This window comes from Calypte anna, chromosome 2, assembly GCF_003957555.1.
Source record: "Calypte anna isolate BGI_N300 chromosome 2, bCalAnn1_v1.p, whole genome shotgun sequence".
NCBI classification, from domain to species: Eukaryota; Metazoa; Chordata; class Aves; order Apodiformes; family Trochilidae; genus Calypte; species Calypte anna.
Genome location: NC_044245.1, coordinates 64,719,929 through 64,738,649, shown reverse-complemented (window position 1 = coordinate 64,738,649; position 18,721 = coordinate 64,719,929). Strand labels below are relative to the sequence as shown.

The window sequence follows — 18,721 nt, the reverse complement described above, 5'->3', positions numbered from 1 at the left end:
TGACCACTACTTACTGACTGAGAAACCAAGGCACTCAAGAACTGCAGCACTGATTAGAGGACATGGTGGCCTCGTGCTGGATGCAACAAGCTTGGTATATAAGGAAACTCAATGCCTGCTGAGAGATGTGCTGTGTTTCTCTGTGGTCTGCTCTGGCCAATCACCAGGAACAGCTTGAACTCCTGTACTGTTTAGTTATTACTGAAACAACAGAAGCCACTCTCTGAGATACCAGCTGCATGTCATGTCCCAAGCAAGACCTTATTTGAAGAAGCCTTGGTATCCACTGACAACCAATGGACAGGAGTAGGTCAGTATTTGTGTCTGTCTTCAGGTATGTACATGTATATGTGAAGGATCTGAGAGTTTCAAAAGCCACTGTCTGCACCTCTTAGAGGGAGCAAGAACTGAGAAGAGTCATGACATTCCAGCTTAGTATTTTATCCCTAACAGGTGCCAGAAGCTGATGGAAGAGCAACAGAACAGGGCAAGCAAATGTGGCACTTTTCCTGACACCCTTCCATCCATTTGTAGACCAAGGTCTTTCTGAGATGGATATGGTTGCTGTGTATTCAAGGATGGTCCTCTCTTACATGAACTTGCCCAGCCACTTTTTTAATAGAGGGATGGAGTGAGCAAAGGTTTAGGAGTAAAGCAGCCTGTTTTCTTCTACATGCTGTAGGCATGTAGAAAAGAGGATTTTGTGCATGTTCTTTGCAAAAAAAAAAAAAGGACTATAGCAAAAACTAACCTAAATACATGCTTAGGGGTTCAGGCCAAGGCATGTTATCAGTGTGAGATATAGGCAAGAAGCTGAAGTAGTTCCCACACAGAGAAGTTGTGCTGAACTTGAAGAAAATAAAGAATTTTGAGACTTTGGAGCTGGAGCTCATACAACATGCAATCATGTTGCAAAAAGAAAGTCCAAAAAAGCACCATAAAATGACCTGTCATGGGACAAAAAAAACCAAACCACATGTCAGGGTACCAGCTTCCAGGTATGTTTGGTAACTGGAACCCACTAAGAAAACCCTGACCTGGGGGAGGCAGTTCAGCAGGAGAGGAACAGACAAGACAAGGAGCTGATGAATGCAATGTTGTTGTGCAAGGCAGAAGATTTCCAGTGTTTTTCTAGCCATTTTACAACCTTCCAGGGACCCAACATGAGGAGACTAGATTGTCCCAGCTTCAGTAATGCCATCAGTGTCTGTCTTTGATCCCATGGCAACTGGTGATTGCAGCCTTCCGGTAAGAGAGCCATAAAAAGTTTTTGCATAAGCAGCAGAACAAGGGACCAAAACATAAGCGTGAGCCTCCACCCAAACCAAAAGCAAACAGGAAGGTGCTTGGTAATTTAAAACTCCTGGGAGCAGAATTTCAGGCTTCTGCTGAGCATGGTTTTGGGTGTGCATACTGTGGCGGTTTCAAAAGATAATCAGGGAAAAGACATGGAGATGGATATGAAAACTTGATAGAGACTGAAGCTGCACTAATTGGTATAAATGACAAGGACAGAGGGAAAAGAACAGTGTCTTTACAGCATGACTGTGGTAATTTTAAGCACAAGTTTGGGTTTTGTGTTGTGTGAGGCAGATGGATCACCAACAGATTGCTTTCTAGGCTGTTGGTTATACCAAGAGGAGACCATGACGTATAGTAAAGCCTCCAGAAGGAAAATGAGGCAACAGAAGATGAAAATCTTAGGCAAACCTTAAGAAAAATGTACTTGGGACTACAAAAGGCAGCACTTCTGCTGGTGGGAAGAAAACTGCAGCTGCACAGCACTAGCCAACTTTCTCCCCTGTCTGGCAACCAATGTTTATCACTAGTAGTAAGTTACTTCTGCCAGTGGCTTTTCATTACTCAATAAGAACCTGGCAGGCTCTAGTGGTCATGGACATTAAATATTATCTCCTGAGCACACCTAAGTGCAAAGTGATGGCATGCTTTCAGTCCTAAAGCACTTTGAGAGACACCAGAGCCCTACAAACCTCACTGCTGCTCACACACCAGGAAGGTGGGAAAGAGCCCTTTTCAAGGTAAGTCCTGTACTGGTTCTATTCAAATCTAAGTAAAAGCCTGTCCCGGTCAGGAAGACATTAAGGACAACAGATACCTACCAGACTTCTGAAAGAGGACCCTATTTGTTCACTGAGAGAAAACTAAGATGGAACAGGCATCAAGCTAATTTGGATTATGACAAGAAAAGAAATGAGAGGTTAAATACCTGTCAATATGTAAACAGTTAAATTTATAATTTATTCAATCATTTTTCTTATGCTCAGGGTGGATCACAAAATCATTGTACAAATGTTTTTTCCTTCCAGAATGGTCCAGGACCATCCTGAACTTACCCAAATTGCAACATTAGTGGTGATTAGCAGAGATGCTGGGTATATTTCTAAATTATGATAAAGTCCTTTGTTACAGACCATACTTGTAATACAATCCCCAGCCCAGTTACATCCAGCCTGGATGATACAGCAATATAGATAACAACAGGAAAGAGAGCTGGAAAAGACAGAAAATTACCTGGTCTTGGTAATTTTAATCTTAATCAGAAAATTACCAGTATGACTTGCAAAACTACTGAAAAAGCTATGCCTAACCTGCTCCTGAAAATTGTCAGTGGGAAAATTCTAGGTTCTCCAGACAAGCTAATCCACATTTAACTGTTTATCACTACAAAGCTTCCCTAGTGTCTGATCTTCACCTCACCTGATGCTATCTAAGATGATTAGTTCTTCTCCTATGCACAGAGAACACAGAGAATCAGCTACTCCCTTCCTATTTGCATCAGAATTTGCTTCTGATTTTCCTTTTTTGCATATTTGAAGACTTTCTGCCCCTCTTTTTTTATTATTTTAATGCTAAAATAACAATATATGTGTTTCAGTCATTTCTGGTAGGTGTGTTCTGCATCCCTATGGAATTGCTGCTCATTTCATACCTGGAAACAAATATTGCCAGAATAAAGAGCTAAGCATTTAGTGGAACCATTAGAAATAAAAGGAGTGGCCTATGTACCTGCTGTCTTGGCAGAACAGGTCAGAGCTGCTTTACTCCTCTAACTGCAAAGGCACCTGCAGCTGGGAACGGGCCCTTGATGGGGCTGCAGGGACACTGTCCTGACCTGGCATCTCCCCAAGGGTCTGACAGCAGCTGCCCTGGCTTCATCCACTGAGGGAAACACCTTGGATTCCCATTCAGAAAATTATGAAGTGCCCCAAAGTCTGCAAAATCCAGTGTAAGCTACATTTGGACACTCCCCCAGTCCAAATAGTAGATGCATATATACATTTTACCATAAGCTAATGTGTACATTAATCTGCAGTGAGTAAGCTGATCTCTCCTATGCCTTGACTACATCAGTGTCACTATAAGATCCAGTCATATTTAACAGAAGAATACCAACTTCACCACCACAGCCTGCCTGTCCTCTATTAGGACATGTTTAATTATGTCTTGCTTTCTCTGCATAGGAGGATAAATGAGCAGGGAAGAGAATGCTGTGCAGTTGCTCCTGAACAGCTGATGAGGAGTAGTTAGCACAGAGGTGAATATGTGTCCCTGTTGGAAGTTAATTGGAGAAGGGAACAGTGAGAGTGCTCTACTTTGGACCAGTAGCAAAGCTGATTTACAAAATGTGCTCTGCTAGAGACAGAGCAGTTTACCTGCTCCTGAATTCTTTATATCTAAAAATCTACCGTAAATTCAGGCAAGCAAAGTTCCCACAGTGTAAGATCGTCTGGAGCTTGAGAGCATGGCAAGACAAAAGAGGACAGGATGGTGTACTGCCTGTCCCCTGCTGTTTGTGCAGACAGATGTGCTCACTGACTGCATAAGATTAGATTACTCAATGATTCTATCAGACCATGTGAGCTGAGCTAGCGTTTGCCTTGATGTGTCATTTCATCTCTCCTCCCACTTGCTCTGAGTGCTGCTGCGATGCGACTGTCCGGTGTCAGTGAGAGTCTGCCTGGGAGCTTCTGTTTCAGGTAGGCTTGTTGTATTTTCTGCTCTCCGAATAGCCAGATTATGGCTGACTGGGAAGTGCAGGAATGCCAGGGGCTGCTTTGAACAAAGAAAAAGAAAAAAATAAAGCAAAAGCGAGGAGACAGGAATAAACTTAAACTGCTCTTGTGCCAAGTGTGCTTTCTCTTTCCCAATGTTATGCAGTGTGTGTATACCTTCCAGCTCAGGCAGGGCATGTGGGTAAGGTACATGTTAGACAAGATTGCTTCCAGGCAGGGCTGCTCGAAGAGGAGAGTTTTGGGAAGACTCTGCACATTGCACGGCATCCCAGAGCAGCACAAGTCCAAGGCAGATTCACCTATGTGCAAGAGTGTGAGGGAGGAGGAGAACCTTTACTTGAGCACAAAAAAGTGGACTGTGGCTACCTGCATTTCCTCACCAGAAAAAAACACACTGAGGAGAAATGGTTTGCTCGCAGTGGCCTTGCTGTGATTTTAACAACGGTGGCAATTCAAGCTGACAGCTTTGCATGTGAAGGTCATGAAAAGGAATGTCATGATACTGATGTTTTTGTCCTAACAATAGAACAGAAAACTCCAGATGACTCTAGATAGGCATGAAACGTATAAAGTTTGTCACTACTGACCAAGGCCAAACAGGAAATCAAAACAAATGTGCAAAGCCTGGGATTCACTTTTTAATTAGCTAACAAATTAGTTGAAACCAATTACCTATATTGATTAAGGCCAGGAGCAGTTTACTGAGCACCAACGCTATTCCTAAGATAATATCCTTGTTTTCTGGAAAGGTCTGTTCCTATGCATCCACAGGGAAGCTATTTCAATTGTTAATCCTCCTGGGAAGTGTGTCTCCACTGCAGTAGCCACACCAGATCTCTCATACTAAAACAAGGATTGCTACAATGCAGGTCCAGGCAACAATAAAACAGAACTGCACTGCAAACCTCAGTCAGCAGCAGTTTTAGTTCTATTAGGAAAGACCTCACTTAGGCAGCTTTTGTCAAATAGCATGGTATATTTGATTTTCTATTATCTTTTTGTCCAGTAATGCTGGTTTTTGCATTCAAAACATGCTGAAGTCCAATACAATCCACAACAGAGGAAACCAAAGGCATCGTGGGGTCTGCTTCCACTTTGCTGCTCTTTCATTGACATTTGATGTATGGTTCAGATTTATCTATAGATTTAGCTTCTCCCTACATCTGAACTTCAGAGGAGCCTGTAAAATTGGCAGCTCACTAATAACCTGAGAAAGAGGTTTTTGGTGAGATTGTTCATGTGATTTGTACACTCTATGTCTTTGTTTCACTGTTCTTTTTGTGTGTTCCGGGCATGGATCTTATTTCATAGAGATCAACATAAGGTAGAGGTTTTGAGATCTTGTTTTCCACAGCAGTCACTTGCATGTAGGGATGTCAGGCACTGGAATGGCCCAGGACAGTGGTAGAGTCACCTACCCTGGAGGCATTTCATAGGCATTTGGACCTGGTCCTTAAGGACATGGTTTAGTAGTTAGATTATGGTGTTGGTCAAAGGTTCGACTGGATGATCTTGGAGGTCTCTTCCAAACTAAACATTCTGTGGTTCTGTGATTCTATGTATGTTTTCTGGTTTTTACATACTAAAGATGATGCAAAATCAAGGCACCAGGATTAAGAAGTAACACCAAGCATGCAACCTTCCTTCCTAGAAGGCTATCAGTACCAAAGGATCATGGTGAGTTTGGATTGCTGCTAGGGTGCTGGCAGCAAGGTCTGAACAGTAAAAAACAATGCCAAAGGGAAGTTAAAATTTTCCTTCTCTCCTGTTATGAACCCAGCCATTCTCCTGTTTTCTGCATGTAGCTTATTTGTTTTGCTATAGACCATAGCAGTAATGCAAACTTCAGCACCTCAAAGGAAACAGTCTCTGTATACACACACACACACACACAGAGGTATAAATGTATATATTTAAAGTTCTTAAAAGTCTTCCTAGCTGTGTAGTAGCTTACAAAATGCCTAAAATAAGAGTTTGAAAAGGCATTTGGGCGGAAGGTTTCAAAGACATCCAAATGCCTTGGAAGACCTCAGCCTTTAATACTTTGATACTGTGCTCTCAGCCCCCTGATGAGGCTTCCTCAAGTAAGTCCTGGCTTCTGCAGGAATGCTGGCACCTGTCTCCAGTTTTCCTCCTTTCACATTTTCCTAACTCCAGCTGAATGGATGTCTCATGTTAAGACAAAGGTACAGGGGAAGAAATGGTCTTGCAGCCAGCTGGCCCTGTGAGCAGGTAGGAAAATGTTGAACTCAATGGTCTGTGGAGTCCATAGAGGAGAGCAAGAGGCCTTAAATTCACCTTTGCTCAAGGTAGTTTGTGTTCCTGAGGGGTCAGTCAGATGAGTGGTTGTTCACTCCTGGATACAAATCACTGTAACAATCAAATAAGGAAGGAGCAGTGGTTGAAGCATTCCAGGCAAGTCTGTACACCTCAGGGCAGTATTCACCAGCCACTGAGCTGGGACATGTTTATCTTCAAGGTGGTGTTTGCTGTGTACTTCTTTGATGGATCTGGACATTGGTCTCCACCCAGGATCTGCTCATCTCTCTGAATCTGCCTTCTAACAAGCTGTATGGCTGGGCTGTGGCAGCATTTTCCAGATGACTTCTCAGCAACATCAGGTAAGTCACCCTGGCACTTTGCACACCTCTGTTCCAGCTCCTCAGCTCCATTAGAGCCCTCCTTCCAGAGGTGCTTGTGTCCATGAAGAAGGTTGCACTAGCTCTCCAGCTTCCTTACCTGTCCCTGCTGACTCCCTGGAGAGGAGCTCCTCTGCTGCTTGTTGTTGATGCATAAACTTGGCTGCCAGGTATGTCCTTTGTGCTCCACTTCAGGGGCAACCTGGCTATGAGTCCTTAGAAATTTTCTCTGTTGCTCCTCTCCTCCTTACAGCTTGTGACTGTACCTGATAGGATGAAGCTACCACCTGAAGCCTTCAGTCTGTTTGAACAGAGACCCCTGAAGATTGTTGAGAGCCAGGATGGGAGGAAAATGCAGCTTCTGGAAGGGATCTGCCCGTGCCTTAGGTGGCTTGTCTGCATGAGTTGGAAGGTAGGTGATGGCATTTTTCCTCTGTAGCACGTTGGCTGCCCAGTCAAAACTTTATCGGCATAATCTCAGATCATCTGATATTGCCTCAGTGTTACTTCTTTTAGGAGCAAAAGGGCTTTATGTTGGAAAAAGTTTGTGGTGAAAATGTGCTGTCTCGTGAGAGGAGATAGACATGAGCACACTCACAGGTGGGAGAGAGTTACCACATATTTCACTTTGGTCAGAGCCATGCCCCTAGATCTCATTGCTTAAATATGTTGTTACACCACATGCATGTGTGGCTCTTAGAAACAAGAATGCCTCCTCAGAAAGCCCTAGGTTAGCTTAAGTCATTTAAATAGCAGGTTTCACTAACCCGGTTCCACATGATGGAGCCCAGAGCTCATCACAACTCATCCATGACACCTAGCAGAAACTATTCGGCAGGTTTCAAATTTAGAAATTAAGAAAATGTTGATGAAAAAAACCTGCTGGCTTTGATTTAATTCTGCACAGAGGCAAAAAAGATTATCCTCTTTCTTGTATGTGATTGTTAGTGGCCTTACATGGTAGCAACATGTGCTGAAAAAGCGTTCCACAATTCTGAAGCAGCAATGACTGAGAGACTTGTGTGGTTTAAAAAGACCCCAATCTTTTAAGTAAAAACAGAATGATACAAGCTGTGTATATGAGGTTTTCCTGTCACAGGCTGCATGCACAGGAAGTTCTACAGCTATATGGCATATGCATGGTGAGTGGGGAGGAAGCAGTTAAGATTATGCCTATACATTAAATTTGTGGACACTGTGAAATATGTAGTGTTAGCAGTTCATTGCCAAGCCTAGGATTATGCAGTGTGTTGGTCTAATCTTCAGGGTGTTGTGAAGCACCTTCCACCAACAAGTTTTTTGCTACTTTCGCTGCTTCCACATCAGTGACAACTATAAAACTATTAATACTGAAAGTAAGGATGGCAACTACATATCATGCATCAGACAGAGGCATGTGTTCTACTACAGGAAATGAGGGCAGCCAGAGAAACAGGCTCTTTGTGGTGTCTGATGTAACCTTCTTGCAATATTTCAATTGAGACTTTTTTTCTGACAGGCAATGAATACACTCAGATATTGCTTCTTTGCTGTCCTGATTCTCAGTGTTTCACTTCCATTTGGTTTCTATGTGGTCGATTTGCACGCACAAAGATCCCTGAGGAGGCTGAACTTCTCGGTGAGTTCAACCTTAGCAGAAGCCTGTAAAGCACTTATTGAAGGTAAGGAGCCCTTTCTGAAAGAAAACACTTTGAAAACATCATTTGGGCAATCCAGTTGCACGGAGTACATCACGCAGAACCACTACGTCACCCGGGCCCTCTCAGACGAGGAGGCTGCCTTCCCCATCGCCTACATCATGACCCTGCACAAGGAGTTTGAGACCTTCGAGCGGCTCTTCAGGGCCGTGTACATGCCCCAGAACATCTACTGTGTCCACGTGGATGCCAAGGCACCATCCTCCTTCCAGCGGGCAGTGAAACACCTGGTGAGCTGCTTCCCCAACGCCTTCCTCCCTTCCCGGCTGGAGCGGGTGGTCTACGGAGGTGTCTCCCGCCTGCGAGCTGACCTCCACTGCATGAGGGACCTCCTGGCCTCGGCCGTGCCCTGGCGTTACCTCCTCAACACCTGCGGCCAGGACTTCCCCTTGAAGACCAACCGGGAGATCGTTCATCTACTGAAGAGGCTCGGGGGAAAGAATGTCACACCTGGGGTGCTGCCCCCTCCCCACATCACCTCACGCACCAAATACGTGCACAGGGAACAGCTCTACTCTCTCTTCTCTTTCATGCTGTGGACCTTGGTGCCCAAAGGGCCCCCACCCCACAACCTGACCCTCTATTTCGGCTCTGCCTACGTGGCCGTCAGCCGGCCCTTCGTGGAGTTTGTGCTGCAGGACCAGCGTGCCATCGATCTGCTGGCCTGGTCTGAGGACACCTACAGCCCTGATGAGCACTTCTGGGTGACACTCAACAGGATCCCTGGTGAGTGCATGCGGTACACTTCAGGTAAGGGCAGGCCTGTGGTGGGTGATGCTGTGGGACTGGGAGATGGGAGTGTCCGCGTTAAAATTGCACTGCAGTTTTTCTGAAGCTGTGGCTTCACATCCCAGCGAGACTCTCGAGGAACACCTCGTTCTCATACTTCGGATGTGGCAGTGAAATACAAGAGTAATTGATGACGAGAGGGTACGGAGAGATGCCAACACAATCAATATGATTGAAAGCAAATCCCATTTATTTACCTCCACGACTGTGCTTATATACAAACAAGTGTGTCTTTACTAAATATATGGCACTTAGTGATTGGTTATTATGTGATGACTACACTCTTAACTTTAAAGCTAATTGGTTAACGAATAAAAAATGACCACATACAGATTACGTAATGCTAATTCAGTCCACAATTTACCTGCAATAGCTTTTTTCCACATCTCCTTGTCTTCTGCATGTAGCTCATCTTCTTTTGTTTAACTTTTCAGTTGCTTCAAGGTCTTTAGCTCAGCATAATTTACAAGACCACCTTGTCTTTTATAAAACAGCATTGTCTTACATTAGGGTTAAAACAGCATAAGTTTGTAAAACAGCATAAACCAGCATTGTCTAAACTTCTAACATTTTCTGACACTACCGGCATTGTCTATTCATAACTCTCATGGCACATTGTTTAACATTACCAATATTTCCCATGGCTCATTCACAATGTGGCCTATATGGCCGTTCATCCCACAAAAACCCCACAAGTAATGCCAAAAAATTCTGAGAAGCACTGCAAACACATTGATCCATCATGTTACGCAGTTCCCTAGTTGAAAGTTGTTACGTAGCTAGTTGCTTGTGCCAACAGATCTGGATATTTTTTTTTCCAGACAATTTAGCTTACACTGAGCTTCCCACTACAACAACTTAGTCATTCACAACTACTTTGATACCTCTCCCATTCTACTGTTGTTTAGAGACAGGCTCTTGGAATGACTTCCTCTGTAACACATGCATCATACTAACTCATAGCATTGCAGTTCTGTTAAAATTGTTCCTTTGCCTTAGCTGCACATCATTCAAAAGACAGACAGACAGGCAGACAGACAGAGAAGCAAAAGATTTTTAACATGATTCCAGACAGTGATGCTAGTTGAATAAGCCACGTTCTGGGAAAAAAAAGTACTTTGTACCTAGGTCTGCAGCATTACTCATTTAACTAATCCTTGTTTTCTTGATCATGTTCTCCATTAGTTTAATGAGACTTCCTGCTTGAGCAAGAACCTCTCACAGAAATAAGGTATTTAAAAATAGGGATTTTCCTGAGAGTTATTGAGTCTCATGCTGCAAAACTGTTGTAATCTCATCATCAAAACCTTCCCCTTTTGAAAAACCTGCTTCAGGGAAGGTGTTGCAACACAGTCACTTCAATCACAAATGGGCATTCTTCATGACCAAACTTCCTGGGAAATTATGCTTGTCCTTTACCATTCATTCAGATATTAAATTTAATCTGAGAAGACAGTTTAAAACAGGGTTTGGTCTCTGTGCAATCCTCAGTCAATGAATTTAACTACTGCTTTCAATAGGAGTGATATTTTGTTTCACAATCTGTTGTTTCCTTCTCTAAAACACTATGTAGTGATGATGGGGTGAAGAAGAGTGTGTTTCCAGGAAGTCTTTTAGAATAGTTGCAGTTAATAAATGGGCTTGAGTTCCTTTGCTTGATTCTCCATTATCTTCACAACTGTCAGACTGAACTGAAGTTCAAATAAGACTTGAACTGAGTTCAAATAGCACAACTCCTTGAAGAACAAAATCTGATTAGAGTAATTTAAGGAAGAACTTTTTTTGTTTCTAAATTTTAGCATCAGGTAATGTCTGTCACAACTCATGCATGTTACCAACTAAACTTCAGTCCAACTGTGGTAACAAACTTTTCTTGACATTCCCAGTTGCTGTTTTGCCAACTCCCTCCTTCCCTCCCTCTCAAGGTTCTGAGGTCTGCTTCAATGTTTGATAGTATTGAGTTTATTTTAATTAACTACTCACCCCTCCACACACACATTTTTCATGCACATACCCCACAGAAAAGAGAATGTATGGTGGCAAAACAGAAACTTTGAGTCTTCATACATTTTTAAGGAGGGGTGGTGGGGGTTTTCTCCATTGTTGCAATCTCATCTTGGAAGAAAATATCTTTTCAGGACTCTCAGCCACCTCCCTCCTATGGACAGGTGGGAGAACTTGTCTCAGAGGACAAATAAGAAAACAGAAAAAAACAGGATTTCAGAATAAATAATTCTTGCTTGATCTCTAAAGGGACTGATCAGATAAATTTTTGTTGCTGCACATGGTTAAGAGATGGCCATTTCCATTCTACACACATTTTCTGATCAGCTTCGCTCCATCCTCCTAACACTGACAGCTTAACTCCTTGATTTCTCCCTATTGAAGTTTTGTAAGATGATAAAAGCTGAAAAAAAATCAACACCAAAGAAACAAACCAACCTAATTTACTGTTGGAGAATCTGGAAGGGACTAAAATAGATTGGAGGAACCTGGGAGTGAAGTCTTGCATCCAGAAGAGGGACTCTTGCAGTGAGGAGGGTTGCAAGAGGGTCCAGCAAAAGTTATGGTTGATTTCAACCAGGACTTGCATAATAATATTCCCAAGGGTGATATGTACACCATTATTGGCAGATTTCCAAAGGACCAGCTTATAAGGTGAAGGAGAAAATCTTGGATCTGTTGGTAGCACACAAATGGAAAGAAGTTGTTCTCCATTCTAGAGGGAGATGCTAAATAGGAAACACAGGGTGCTCCAGGGGGACAGGTGGAGAGTAGCTTGTTGGCCATTAGGTTTAAACTGATGCATTGCTTTGATCCTGGGATCATGGGTACAGGACTTGGAAAGTCAAGGAAAATCAGGCAGCCTTTATGCTGCAAGATTACCAGCCCAGCATTGGTTTATATGTTGCAGAAAATACCAGTGCAGTGGCTTATTTTGTGTGGCTGTCTGTGTTTGTCTTCACAATACATGGTAGTGAGCAAAGAGGGAAAAGTGGGCTGTTTCTTGGAGCCCACACACATGAGATCAGCACTCTCTGGAACTGCAATAGCAAAAAAACCCAAGAAAAGCTTAGCAGAGAAACAAATTGTGTGGTCTTTATCCTGAGGATGAAATACAGGCTCTGAAGCAGAACATTTTTTCCCTGCCTCCAAAACTCTGCCATTCTGGCAAGACATTAAATTTAAGGCTTTGGAGAGCTGTAGTGAAATGAGGCAACCAGGTGCCACTAATTGCCAGGGAGTGGGCGTGAGCTTGTGTTAAGCCCACCTGTGCCTGATTAGGGTGGGCCCCAACTGCGCAGCCGGCTGAGCACGCAGTAACCGACAAACCCGAGCAATGCTGAAGGCCGCAGGTTCGAGACTCAGAAGCCTCACCCTGACAGCAATGAGCTCTAGTGGAGCAATGAAGGTAGTGCAGTGCTGAGAGAAGCAGTTAAAGCCAAGCATGCCGAGGTTGTGAGTTCCAGTGTGAGCTGAGCTTGTGAGTTCAGGCCTCACCTTTTATTGGCCCCCTGGTCCTGCTCGTGCGCAGTTGGGGCCCGCCCTAATCAGGCACAGGTGGGCTTGACACAAGCTCACGCCCACTGCCTGGCAATTAGTGGCACCTGGTTGCCTCATTTCACTACAGAGAGGTTCACCTTTCTTTCTGGTCACTTGTGGGTATCTCCACACCTGAGCAATGCAGTTTTTCTCGTGGCTGTTTCTAAGACCCGGAGGCAGAAAATTTCCTTCTAGAGTAGTGCCTGTGAGGTGGCTCTTCTCCTCTCCTTGTTTCTGGGGACAAAACTCTGCTAGCATCGATGGAGTGGAAGAGGAGATAAACATATGTCAAACAACTCATGCCAGAGTTTATACTAACTTTTACTGTCAACACCCCTTTTCAGACAAATTGTATTTATAAGAACAGGACCCCAGCACAGCTTCCAAATCTGAAATCTGTCACTCAACCAAATTTTTTAAGGAAAATGTGGTAAATTCATTCTTTTTCCCAGTGCTGAGCTACACTTTCCTCCACTCTTTAATTAACTTACAAAAATGCCTACTCCAGTAAATTTGGGAGATAGTGAGTAATGTGAAGTCAGTAGCTTTGCATTCCTGGAAGACAGTGCCTTCCAGTGCTTCTGTGGATGTCCTGGGGTAGTTCCTGCTTTGTCAGTCATCTTTTTGCTTTCTCACTGTGTCAGCATTTTTCAGGTCTTTCCATACACTACATTTATTGCCATCTGTTATGAACAGACTTTTAATTTGGGATGGTAATGCAACTCACAGGCCATTTACAGTGTTTATCCTCTGCCATCACTGCCTCTTTTTGTCTTTTGTAAAGTGTTATATTTAGTTTAATATTTTTTGCAACAGAATAATATTTTCTGATTTTTTCATAGGGCAAACCCACACTTTTTGGCATGTTATTCCCTCAGTATATTAGAGGGGGGGAAGGGAAGGAGAAGTAGGTCATGAAGTTCTAACTTTAGCAGCAATGCATCTCTGTTTAAGGGGGTATGGTGGCTCTGCTGTTGGATCATGCTGACTTTTTTTCACCCAATATTAATGTCATAATTTGGTAAATGGCCATCCTTACTTATCAGGACCAAACTATCCATAAAAACACAGAGTAAAGCAAGAAAACAGAAAAAAACCCTGATGCTTAACCTTTCTTCTATCCAATTTCTCAAAAACAAGCAAACAAAAAAGCCCCAAACAAAAACAAACCCCAAAACCAAACACCCAGGACAATATGCAGTGTGTTTAGGCTCTGGTTTGTTATTCACAAGCAACATAGCTTTTGCTTCATGATAACTGCAGAGGTTCTGTACCTGCTGCCATCCAGAAGGAAGAAAAAAACCCACAAAACAGTAGCAAAATGTTCCTTCACCTTTAATTTTTAGAAAATATCAAGTATGGGACAATGACACTGTCTCAGCTACTGTTTTAGAACTGAAGTCTTATGTGTGCTGCAGTCATTAGCTATGACAATAGAACTGCTGGCAATTCACTGTGTTTAGGATTGTAGTTAATGAGCAAAATAAAAAGTCTATTAATACACATTTTAAACAAAGTTATGAACGTTGGGAAGAGGGCTAATTGGTTCTAAAGAAAGAGAGAAGTCAGAAATGGAGATTACTATGTCTGTTTTTTTGTAGTTAAATCTATATCTGAAGGTTTTAGGTTCCATGTCTTTGCATAGGTCCCACTAGCTCTAAGCTAGTGCTATTACGCATTTTGTACAAGCTCTAAAATGTTCTTGTCACGTTTTAACACTGTCCTGGCAATTAAACCGAGTGACAGATGCTCTCTATTAATCTCTCTCTCCTCCTTGATAAAGAGAGGAGAGAGAATAAGGGAGAGAGACTTATGGGTTGGAAACTAAACTACACAGCTTTAATGAAACAGAAATTATGAATGGATACCACGCTCCTCCCCCATCTCCCCCCAGTAACTCTCACGTCACCCCCAAGGCTGCAGGGCAGCCCTGGGAAAGTCCAGGCTGGACTCCTGGAGTCGGCAGCAGTTGGGAACTGGAGGCAGGAACACACAGATATGGGCTGGCACGGATCAGGAGCACAGGCAGACGAATGGATGGAATCCTCCCAGGATGCCGGGTGAAGGAAGGGAAGCAGGAAAGGCAGGAAGGGCAGGAAGTCGGAAGCTGGAAGCTCTTGTGATGCCTCCAATTTATACTGAGTATGACGTATATGGGATGGAGTACTCTGTCTGGTCAATTCTGGCATCTCTCTTGTCCATTCCTCCCCAAAGGAGGGCTGCAGGTGGGATCTCTTTACTCCTTCTGGAGGGTAAAAGTTTTCCTCAGAGCTGAGCAGTGTCCTTGGCTCTGCACACCAGTCTCTAGCAGTAACTATAAGCATCAAGTGTTATCAGTCCTAGAAGCAGACACTGTCTGAGAAACTTGCTGTTAATTTCAGCAAGTGTGCAAGAGACTTAGCTAAAAGCAAAAGTACAAGACAGAAAATCACCTTTATCCTGGCCCAAACCAGGACAGTTCTGTTCTCATCTCATTGCAAATTGAGGAAAAATGCTGTCTTTGCAGTGTACAGACTCAGCACAAATGACAGGACAGGTTGGTACAAATCCTCTCTTCCCTGGTCACTGCCATCAGTCAGTGCTGACACTTCTGCTGCATTTGTTGGGAAGTTTGACTCCCAGGTACTGCTTCAGTGGTAACAATGCATGAGCTCTGCACTTGAGCAAGATTGCCTTCCCTTTGCTTCCAGCTTTGTTAGGAGAGACCAGAAACACTGTCTGGGATTTTGTTGCAGGATGGGTTCCCACATTTCCTGCTCTGCCTTTTGATAGCTCGGGTATGGCACTGTGGCCATTGGTTGTTGGGCAGGAGAGGATAAAAGAGGGTTAGTTTTTTTCCAGGCAGGCAGATAAGTTATATGTGTTTGTCTAAAGTGAGAAACTGTGGCTTTTCCAGCTTTTCCTTTTTTGATTTGTCTACTGGGTGGCAGCTACAGAGTCTCCAGCATTGTTTCGTTCTGCTTAAGCCAATAAGAAAGACAAAAGTTGCTGAAAGAGATGAGTTAATGGAAAGTTTTTATTTTATGCCTTTGATTTTTTAGAGTGTTTTTTGGTTTTTGTTCATTTTTGTATTCTGAAGACAGTTTTATTATCAATAACTAATAAATTTATTTCGCTGAATATAATAATTCAGCACAGAGGTTTCTGTAGCTGCACCTACCTGATCAACTCTTCCTTTCAAAGGCAAAGGCTTCATCCCATGGCAATGGACTGATATGGTTATTTCCTTGCACTGAAGATACTGACATTTCTTTGACTCACAGCAGTTGCCTACACATTGCATTCATGTTGCCTGTTTACTCTTCAGCAAATATTAAAGACTCTGTGTTCAGCATTTCCCCCTTAATTACTTGAAATTAACATTTGCCATCTTATAGGATTACTTCATAATTTACTGATGAGGAGAGGTCCTCTTACCACTTTATCCCCTAGATACTGTCATCTGCCCAGACTTATACATATTATTATACAACAGTAAAGGCCATAATTGAGGTTCAAAAATTCCAGCTCCATCCAATTATACCACACTTGAATTTGTTCTGTTAGAATATTTTCTTCAAAATAATAATAAAAAAAGAATTTTTTAAAAAAAAAACATTAAAAAGGAAGGACAAAAGAAAGTATTCACTGCCAGAATGATGTGAAGGTGACACACACTATGTGTTGGTGGCCCAATGTTCAAATAGACCTTGAAGGTGAAGTCATGAAGGTGATATGAGTGGCTATACGTGCATATAGCATCATGCTGAAGCTGTTGCAAAAGGAGAATTTTACTTCTTCTGTTAAATGTTTAGTTCTCTTGGCCTGACATCCTGTGTCATGAAAGCTGCTTTCAGTGAAGAAACCTGAAAACAGGGTTAGCAGCCAGGTATCTGCTGATGCCTGTTCCTAGGTATTTCATCACAGTTCTATAGAGGAAGGTTCCAGAAAGTGGACATGAACCTGAACACAGGTTTATGGGGGGTTTTTTTTGTTTTCTGTTGCCTAATTGCAGATGTCCCAGGCTCCATGCCCAACGCATCATGGGAAGGTGACCTGAAAGCAGTGAAGTGGATTGATATGGAAGAGAGCCATGGAGGTTGCCATGGTAATGTCTACATTTCTTCTTCTTTTTCATATAATGAAAAACACCCAGCTGATGTTCCTGTACTCCAACAGTCTCCAACCATAATGTGAGACAGTTTTTAGACAGTACTTTGTTGGAGAGAAGGCATTAAAACAGAGTCCTCTCCTACATAGTCCATAAGTGAATGATAGTAGCCAAATAAGCAGAAATCTGGAATGGTTGCTTCTTCATCACGAATTTAATGGAATATATCAGCCCCGGAAAAGGAGATATTTGGCAACACCTGGTGTTCACATGAGTTAGCTGACTATTTTCTTGAAGGCCTTGGTGAAATTTTCTTGCAGGTGGGTGGAATATTCCGTGTGTCTATCCCACACTGGGATGCAGATGTGCTAGAGCCAGCAGGAGTGTACAGAGCAGGTGTCCTGTGTGAACTTGGGCAACCCCCAGGTGGGCACCAATGCCTGCCAGGGACACGGCTGATGAAGAACCTAAGGAGCTATGGGCTGACAGTGATGGTTGAGCTTTGAGTTTTCCTGTGTCACATCACTTCATGATGTAATTAGAAGTAGATAATCTTCTGTACGGCCCACCCAATGTTTCAGTCACTGGTTTGCACCTTGTGCACTGCTGCTACTTCTGACACATCCAAATGGAGTGAGAAAGGGAATGCCAAAATGCTAATGATACAAATTTTATTTCAAAAAAATTTAATCCATAACACAGTTGTTTGTATTGAGGTTAAAAATACTGAGAACTTCAGTCAGCTTCAATTACACCAATTTAACATCAGCATACCTGGAATGAAATATGTGCAACTACACTCATATCACCAGGAACTGGTTAGTGGAAAATCTAGCATAAGTAAAGTATTGTTTTTTCTTCACTGGCAGGGGAAATTTCCCTTTGCTGAGTTTCAAACTTGCCTGAGGAAGTCTCAAATAGTAAGACTTTTTTCTGAGCTATCTCTGTATTTTGCTCATTATTTATTTAGAAGTAACTTTCTTCATTTCACCCCATTGTTATCCCCACTGGGATCGACCTTCTGGCATATTTGGTATGTAAGAGATTATTTACAGTGGCCTCGCAGATAAAAATTCTCAAAAAGAATTATTTGGATCCTTGAGTCTGACATTGCTTTTTTTCTTTTTTTTTTTGGCAGGCCACTATGTCAGAGGCATTTGTATATATGGAACAGGTGACCTCAAGTGGCTTTTTAACTCCACCTGCATGTTTGCAAATAAGTTTGAGCTTAAAACATACCCCCTGACTGTGGAGTGCTTGGAGCTGAGACATCGGCAGAGAACCTTGTCCCAGAGTGAGGTTCAGGTGGAACCTAACTGGTATTTTTAGCTAGCAAAACCCCAGGCTACAACATCAATAAAAGCAGTCAAGAGAGTAGCAGCAGCAAACTTAATTTCTGCTGTGCCAGAAGCATAAACTCATGAGACAACTTTCTTTATGATGTTCTGTAGATCCAGCTTGGGTCCACTTGTCTCATGCTCCCTGCAAACCCCACCTTCCCCTCAACACCCTGAGGCCAAAGCACAAGAAATTCAAAGAGACACCAAGGCAAAGCTCCTCCTGCTGCAAGAGAACCTTTGCTCTTTTGCCATTTTTAATGGGCTCTTCTCCAGCCCCAACTTTTGCCTTGCTACACTGTCATTGCTATCTTTTTCTATTAAAAAATAAACAGTCATGCATCCCTGGCATTTCTCATGCCTCAAAGACAAGCATACACATATGGTAAGGAAAAAAGTGGAGTCACAGCAAGATCTTAAAAGCAGGAACAAAACTGCCAGCTGTTCATACAAAGATCCTGATACTTTCTTTAGAGAGTGGATGGATAGGTACCAGAAATGGAAAAGAGATGACTCAGATCTTACCTGTTTTTTCTACAGCTGTTGGAACAAAGTCTGTGAAACATCTTTTACTAGATAAATGTGTGTGGTT

The 18,721-nt window shown here is 42.8% G+C and overlaps 1 protein-coding gene across 1 annotated transcript; it reads left to right on the top strand.

The window, feature by feature from the left end:
• Positions 1-8,174: 8,174 nt before the first annotated feature.
• Positions 8,175-18,121, top strand: GCNT2 (glucosaminyl (N-acetyl) transferase 2 (I blood group)). Its single transcript, XM_030445530.1, has 3 exons — positions 8,175-9,096; positions 16,697-16,789; positions 17,931-18,121. The coding sequence occupies exons 1-3, from the start codon at positions 8,175-8,177 to the stop codon at positions 18,119-18,121; spliced, it is 1,206 nt and encodes a 401-aa protein (XP_030301390.1).
• Positions 18,122-18,721: the final 600 nt, after the last annotated feature.

What these genes read in the sequence shown, in the direction of transcription:
- GCNT2 (XM_030445530.1), top strand. Translation starts at nt 8,175, where the DNA reads ATGAATACACTCAGATATTGCTTCTTTGCTGTCCTGATTCTCAGTGTT. An exon ending in GACACTCAACAGGATCCCTG is followed by an intron (nt 9,097 to 16,696) that starts GTGAGTGCATGC and finishes GCCTAATTGCAG; the next exon opens with ATGTCCCAGGCTCCATGCCC. An exon ending in GAGCCATGGAGGTTGCCATG is followed by an intron (nt 16,790 to 17,930) that starts GTAATGTCTACA and finishes TTTTTTTGGCAG; the next exon opens with GCCACTATGTCAGAGGCATT.